The 7,904-nt window shown below is 48.7% G+C and overlaps 1 protein-coding gene across 1 annotated transcript; it reads left to right on the top strand.

Annotated features, from left to right (window-relative positions):
* Positions 1 to 725: 725 nt before the first annotated feature.
* Positions 726 to 7,290, top strand: LZTS3 (leucine zipper tumor suppressor family member 3). Its single transcript, XM_009480182.1, has 3 exons — positions 726 to 1,175; positions 2,831 to 3,661; positions 6,580 to 7,290. The coding sequence occupies exons 1-3, from the start codon at positions 726 to 728 to the stop codon at positions 7,288 to 7,290; spliced, it is 1,992 nt and encodes a 663-aa protein (XP_009478457.1).
* The last annotated feature ends 614 nt before the right edge of the window (positions 7,291 to 7,904 follow it).

Genomic DNA, 7,904 nt, shown 5'->3' with positions numbered 1-7,904 from the left:
TTAAAACCATTATCTCCATGTTACCCACTTCCCATGGCCTAGTTTTGGCCAAACCAAGGCACAGCCTAGGTAAGAATAAAATGGAGTAGGGGAATAAAGTTTTAAAAGAAAATTTAGGATGACACCTGGACAAAAGCATCTTTTTAAAAGCTCAAGTCCATGGGACAACACTCCCAAGGAAGAGTTGAATCATCCCTAAGGGATGTGCTGGAGAGAGCGATAGTGTATGAGCCTACAGATGGACCAGGGCTGGAAACCTTCCATCCCCGTGGCCACACAAACTTGTTCAAACCTTGGAAGAATGACAGAAATAACTCAAGCTTGGGAACTGCAAATGGTCACGTCCAACTGATGCTGTAGAGCTGCACCCACTAAAACCCACGCAACCCCCTCCCCTGGGAGCACACAACCCTTGAACCGAGAGGCTTAAGAGCAGTCCTTTTGCATAGCAGTGAGTGGGATTTGGGGGACCAGAGCACAGTGCTCCTCCAAGGGGGGCTGGGGGTCACAGAGAGGAGGACAGCCCCATCATCTGCTCCATACCATATACTGAGACATGACAGTTTCTGTCCTTGCATCAACCAGCCCAGAGATTTGCTCATCTCTGCACAATGACAATCTGCAAAGGGTATGGTAGATAAAAGGCATGTCTTTTAACAGTCCTTTCCTTTTCATACTTCTCCCAGTGCCACTGACCTGTGCCTCCACCTCACTCCTGTGCTGCCATGGCCACGCTAGAGACGCTGCCCATTCTTAGTGACCCAACCTACCCCAGCCCAGAGAACTTCCACGGTTTTGCTCCCCAGCCATCGCAACCCACCTCCCAGAGCACCATGGGGAGCGTGGGCAGCGGAGTTGCCAATGACCAAGAGTTCGCCATGAAAAGCGTGGGGACCCGGACACAGAGCAGCAGCCGGCAGACAGAGGGGTCTCGCAACGGGTACTCCACGCGGGAGATCTCCAACCGCTACTCCGGGGAGGAGAAGACATACAGGTCAGAGAAGGTCTCCAATTCCCTCTACATCAACGGTGACCTGCGCAAGAGTGAGAAGGTGAAGATGGACATCTGTGGGAACGTGACCACCAACAACGAGAAGAACATGCCGCCTCCTCCCCAATACCGAGAGCCCAGTAACCCACCAAAGATATTGCCAGTCTCCGGCAAACTAGACCAGGTGAGAATCCCCACCTCCTGGACCAGTGTGATGACCGCGGCACATCTCTAAAAACACAGACCAGGAAACCCTGGGCAATGGTGCAATCCTGACAGATAGCCTAATTCTTACTATGTAGATGGCATCATTTTCATGTACAGATAATATAATTCTTATTACTTTCAGGAGGTTGAGCATAGGGGAATGTTAGTTCTTGAGGAACCCAAGAACACGATCACAAGTCTTCCACAGCTAAGCTTCCAGCTCATTTAAGCCTGTATTTAAGGCACTGGCTATTCCAACTTACCAGAGATGCTGTGCCTACCTCCCTGATTGATGCGGAGGGAGCTGGAGTCGGCTCTCATTTCGGTAGCTCCAGCATCTGAGTCCCACTCTTACGTTTTGTGCCATTTATAGGCAATCTCCTCACTGCCACCGAAAGGTATTGCTTGAAAGCAACTGTGAGCATCTGTTCAAAATCCCAGTGCCCCTTATGAGGGACAAATTGACCAGGCTTGAAAACTACCCCTGTAAGCGTTATCAACCATCCTAGCCCAGTCCTCGTGGCTCATAGCAGCTTCAGAAAGCAAACACCTCCCAGGCCTGGAAGAGCAGAGCCCCAGAGCCAGTGGTGTTTTATATAGCCTGCTGCTCTGCTCCAGTGACTCCCATAATTTGTGCCCTGGGAACGCTGCCTTGTGGGGTATTATTTCTGCAGCATTTGGTGGCCTTGTCTCCTGGGTTGTTAATCCACCGGCCCCTGGAGTGCATCTCAGTCCCACATGCCAGGCACCAGGTTTTCACTCTCCAACCTTACCTGCTCACCACGGCTCGTTCTGTTTCTCCTGGAAGTCATTTTCAAAACATCTTTGCTAAAAAAAAGTGGCTTCCTCTGGGTTAATTTTCACCTGAAACCCAACCTGCAGCTGGGGAGACTCAATCCCATTTTGAGGAAAATTTTGTTGCTGTAGGTGCATTTACAGGGTGAGGAATGTGCAAGGTTTTAAAATCCTTTCCAAATCCTTTACAGCTGCGGTTCATTCTACCCCCAGCATTGTTTATGACTGCAGGAAACACAAATGTTCAAATGAAGAGGACCTTCAGCATGTTCCTTGCCCAGTATCACTGCTGGGGTCATAGTTCCTACATGTTGCTGTCTGAGCACACATGATGTCCACACAGGGGAGAGATGACTGCCGGCAGGAGAGAAACGTGGTACTCCTGGGGCAAAATGGCTGCTACTCCAAGGGTTTAATTCAGTTTTCAGCAAAAGGGAAATGCACCCTCAATGCTAGAAGCCCTTCAAAATATAATCCACCAAAATCAAAAAGTTGTTTTGATCAGGTCTGGTAGGCAGGTGGCAGCCCTCCTCCTTGCAAAGAGCACTAAGAGGACCCAAGGAGTATTCTAGGGAAAAAATCATGCAGATTTGGGGTCAGTCAAGATTTTTTTTTTTTTTTCAGTTGGGGCAAGGGAAGAGAAAGTGTTGCCCGATGAGTGACCACAGGTCCCTCGTTAAATCCCAAATGGCCCAGGGTGTAATAAGGCTGAGAAATATGGAGCTAGCCCAAGACGTCTTAGCTCCATCAGCCCCAGCCTGTGCCAATGTATCTCTTTTGTGTGTTGTTACCAAGGTTCCTGCTATGTTTGATGTGTGGTCCTTTTTCCTTTTGCAGAGCAATGAGCCCTTAGTTAGACCCTCAGCCTTTAAACCAGTAGTTCCTAAAAACTTCCATTCCATGCAGAACCTCTGCCCACCGCAGAGCAACGGGGTGACAGAGAACAGAAAGAGCTTGAACCATGCCAACAGCAATAGCCCGTCCGCACCCAAAAGTGGACTTGACAAAAGCAGCCTTAACAGGACTACAAACCAAGTGGGGGGCCTTTCGGATTCAGGCCGTAACTCACTAACGAGCCTGCCCACGTATGGGACAGGCTACAGCCAGCACGTGGGTCCAATGAGCGCCTCCACGAGCCACATCAACCGCATCGGTACAACCTACGTGGACAAGAACATCGTGGGATACAACGGGATATCTACCTCAGATAGTGGGCGGTCTTCGAGCAAGAGCACCTCTTCATTCAACAGACTGAACCATCTCAATGAAACGATGCCTTTCCACTCGCCTTCAACAGACGACATCATCCAAGACCTGGAAGATCGGCTGTGGGAGAAGGAGCAGGAGGTCCTCCAGATGCGAAGGAACTTGGACAAAAGCGAGGCAGCCATCTTCCAAGTGTTCGAGGAGAAGCAGAAGATTTGGGAGAGGGAAATGGAGGACCTGAGGCAAAACTATGCCAACAAATTGCAACAGGTCTCCAAAAAGGCTCAGCGGGCTCAGCAGGCCTTGCAGCTCCAAATCTTCAAGCTCCAGCAAGAGAAAAAAAAACTCCAAGATGATATGGGACAACTCCTCCAGCAACGAGAAGAGCTGGAGAAGAAATTTGTGGCTTTCAAGAAGGAACAGGCTGAGTTTCTCCCAAAGATTGAAGAGACCAAGTGGGAGGTAAGAGCCTTATTGTAACAGACCTTGAGTGAGGCTTTCACTGAGGGTTCTGATAGTCTAAAATATCTCCCATTTGCTCTAAGTGGACCCCACAGACAATGGCTATGGGTTGGTGGCCTCCAATAACAGATGACACTCCAGTCACCTCTTCATTTGTCTGAGCCCCAAGCCTGTAGTTTTTAATTAAACGAAAATGAGCACATTTTTTTTGTGCACACTTCCTGTGTTGGTTAATAATTTAGCTTCACATTCAGGTCACTCCAACGTGTGACATTTGAATCCAGTTTCAGTGAACAGAGGTCTTTCTGTACAGGTATTTGTGCCTACCAAAATTGGGTTTAAGTCTATTTTAATTAAATTCTTCTAACATCTGCGTTTGGGCAAACCTTGAAACTGCTTTTCAAATATTTGCTTTTTTTTTTTTTATTTAAGATATAAAGCAAGTGAGCTAAGAATGATACCGATAGCCAAGTCTACCTCATGCTTTCCATTGTAACACGCTGTTTTCAGTTGCTAATAAGTTTATCTCTCTTAAAAGGCTGAAAGGCAAATTCCTCTTTCTAGTTCTCCTTTTGAGTCTTACATATTTTTTCTACTGTTTCTATTTTTAGAACATTTTATCAAAGTCTGTTGGTATAGCCAGTGCTAACATTTTTTTTTTCCAGCTTGATCATGTGAAGAATTTTAATCCTTCCACGGACTGGCTAGAAACTTTAAAATTATTAAGAATGCAGAGGCAAAACATAGCTCTAGAATCAAGAAGACCCTATTCTGCTAATCCTGATGGAAAGTCAATGAAGCTGGGATTAATTAGGCTCTGAAATGTGCTATTTGCAGATGTTCAGCAGAGCTTATTAGAGGCTTGCTGTAAAAATCTCTGCAAGTTACATCCCAGAACAAGTAAGCTGCATTGTCCCACATGATGCCTCCTTTGGCCAGCTTCTCTGCCCTGGTCTTTTGTGTCTTCCAACAACTTAGGTCTGGAAAATTCCCTGATTTTGCACCAGTAAAACTGCTGATGGGCTTTTGATTATTTGCTTCACTGCTATAGTTCTGTGATACTGATGTAAAGATAGGGACTTAGCTTGTGGATCAAGACACCTAACATTTGTAGACACCTACACTTGTTGACTTGCTGACTTGCTCTCCAGGCTCCATGGACTGTACTGCCTAGATGTCCACAGCACCCAAGTAGAGGCCAAATTTTAAGCATTTTAATCTGTCAGTTGATTTGTATCCAAGCTGTTCTTCACCATGTACTTCTCTGCCTTTTGGGAAGAGTTAGCCTACAGAGAACTCTTTCAGTAAATTGTGCAGTTTTTTCACTAGGCAGTAACTACGCCACTTTAACTACAGCTAAACCAGCAGGATACAGTTCTGCCTCTGCTGCCGACAAGTGGTGGTGTGGATGTGGGTACTCACAGAGTTAGGTCTGCATGGGGAAGCACCACGGCTGTCAGCTCCAGGGAAAGCTGCTACCAGTAGGAAGAGCCTGGGTACGTCTCCTAGCTCTTCAGCCATTCATAGTGAGCACTGGACTGTCCCAATAGCTAAGCTTCAAGGTCTTGCTCAACATTATGCACCAGGCAAGTCCTCTATAGCAAAGAAAGGTGGAGGTTGCAATGAAGGCAGTGGAGACGAGAGTTTGTCTGAGGAGCACTGACCCAAGTGGAGCAGAGCAGCAAGGGACCCTGCAGACACCGCAGGAGGGTGGAAAGGCCAAGCATTTCATGTGTGACAAGAGACAGGAGCTTCAGGAGGATGGGACACCCCGGTCTGGAGGTGGCTACCAAGTCTATTTTTAATTATGCTTATTCTCTTTGATGGTTCCTTGATGCCACTCCCCAGCCCAGACTCCTGCCAGTATAGGTAGGGACTGTTTGTCTCCGCAATCATCCACAGTAGACAGATCAGATCTGCCAGTGCAGAGCCCTGAAAACCACAGAGTTCATGGGAAAAAGAGGGTTTGGTCATTTTTATGGTTCACTTCCAATACCAACAACTATTTGTGCAACTGTCACCTTTGGTGGACAGAGGCGGACAGATGCAGAGGAGCGTCACATTGAATGGTGACACCTACGTAACACAAAGACACACTGCAGTGAGGGTATTGCCACTGGGCTGCTGCAACCTACTGCATGGGTGAGACTTGAGCCAGCCATCAAAAACCTGAAACTCCAGTGCCCAAGGACAGTGCACGGTAGTCCCATTTCAGCAAGGGTGTGTTGCAGCTCTCTCCTTGATCTTTGGCAGAGGGGCTGTCACTCTTCATGCCCTGCCCCAAAAGACCTAAACAGCTATTGGTCCCTGGACTGGTCTCCAGTGAAGTGAACCCTAATACTTAGTCAAGTGGGTTCCTCAGGAGTCTTTGGGAAGGAAAGCATCATAGGACGAGTAAGTAATATCTACTGTCTCTGCATCCTGTCCTACACTCCCGGTGCTCAGGAGAGCCCGGGTGGTCTGTGGGTCTGACATATTTCTGTCTCAGGTTTGTTCAAGGTCCAGATCCCACTGAGGTCAGTGAGAAAACTCCTGCTGAGAGCAGAGAGTTTGGGGTCAAGCCCTGCAAGCTTGTGGTTAGGTAAGATGAATGCAGGGAGGGAAGCATTGGTACTACAGCGCTCAGCTTAGCTGTTTGGTCAGCTCCAGCTGGGAAGAGCATCAGGTCCCTGAGAGCCAGGAAGAAACACCAAATCTCCCCCATCAGTGTGGGGACAACCTCTAAGTCTTCGGCATGGTCTGGGTCCTGGTGAAGGCTGGAACTCAGTCCTTGAGCAGAATCACTGGCTGTCCCCTCCGATACCTGAGCCTCCTGCCAATGCAAGGCCATGAAGACATTTCATGGGCAGTATGGGGGACACGCAGCAGTGGCAGCTCCTATCCACCTTCCTTCTGCCTCATGGATGCTCTCCCCGCAGGTGTGCCAGAAGGCAGGTGAGATCTCCCTGCTCAAGCAGCAGCTGAAGGACTCCCAAGCAGACGTCTCCCAGAAGCTGAACGAGATTGTGGGACTGCGGACACAGCTCAAGGAAGGTAAGAACTTCCTACGGGAGAAGGAGGAGCAGATCCTCACCCTGAAGGACTCCTACAGCTCCAAGAGCGTCAACCTGGAGATCTGTGAGAGCGAGCTGCAGCGGAAGATGAGTGAGGTCCAGGTGCTGAGGGAAAAACTGAACCACTGTGAACTGGAGGTCTCTGGCCTGAAGCGGACACTTGCCAGTATGGGACCTCCAGGGCCTTTTGGTGGGGACCTTGGTGAGAAACTGCGGGACCCGCTGGCCTGCGAGAGCGATGAAGCCAAGATGCAGCGGCAGAGCGAGGACAGTGTCAACACGCTGCGGAAGGAGGTGGAGCGGCTCCAGACGGAGCTGAAGCTGGAGCGGCAGCAGCGGGAGCAGCAGGTGATGGACTTCGAGGAGGAGCGGCGCACGTGGCAAGAAGAGAAGGAGAAAGTCATCAAATACCAGAAGCAGCTACAACTGAACTACGTGGAGATGTACCAGAAGAACCAGCTCCTGGAGCACAAGGTGAATGAGATGAACACGAAGGCCACCAGCCCCCCACACACCGAGGAGAAAAAACCATGGACTCCCTCCAGACTAGAGCGAATAGAGTCCACTGAGATCTGAGGTGGGACCAAGATAACACAACGTAACTTTTTTATTGCTGTGCATGTACTACCTACTCAAGCCAGTGATCTTCCGAAGGATAATACACTACCATAGGAGTGGAGCGAGTCTGCTCGCATCAAGCTCCATCACCCTTACTCTATACTTCTGTGCTCTGTAGGTAGAATAACTGTGGATGTGCGTTGTTTTTCTATTGATAATGCAACATCTCTTTTGGTTTTTTTCCTAGTACCGCTGGTGAGGGTCAATTGGCTCTTTTGTAATCTGCCGTGACTGTTACTTCGCTAGAGGCTGCCATCCCCTCTCCTACAATTCACCCCTCTTCGGTTGGTTGTGTTGGAGGGTTTGTATTTTATTTCTTTGGTTTTCCAAGTATTTATGTGCAGCAAAACAGTTCAAAGTGGCAGGTTTTTTTCAGGGCATTTTTAGCCACATTGGCTAATGGAGCAAAGCTCCTGGGATCATGAGCAAACTCACTGTTCTGCATCAAGTACCCTGTCTAGACAGTGGTCTTAGTGAATTCAGTGGGAGGTTGGCCACTGATTTCAGTGAAACCAGACATATCTCTACCAGATGACTCCCTCTTGCCAGCCCATGGCTACCATGGTTGCAAG

The sequence above is a fragment of the Pelecanus crispus genome, chromosome 4 (assembly GCF_030463565.1).
Source record: "Pelecanus crispus isolate bPelCri1 chromosome 4, bPelCri1.pri, whole genome shotgun sequence".
NCBI lineage: Eukaryota > Metazoa > Chordata > Aves > Pelecaniformes > Pelecanidae > Pelecanus > Pelecanus crispus.
Note: the sequence above shows the minus strand (reverse complement) of the source record. Positions and strands in the feature narration are given on the sequence as shown.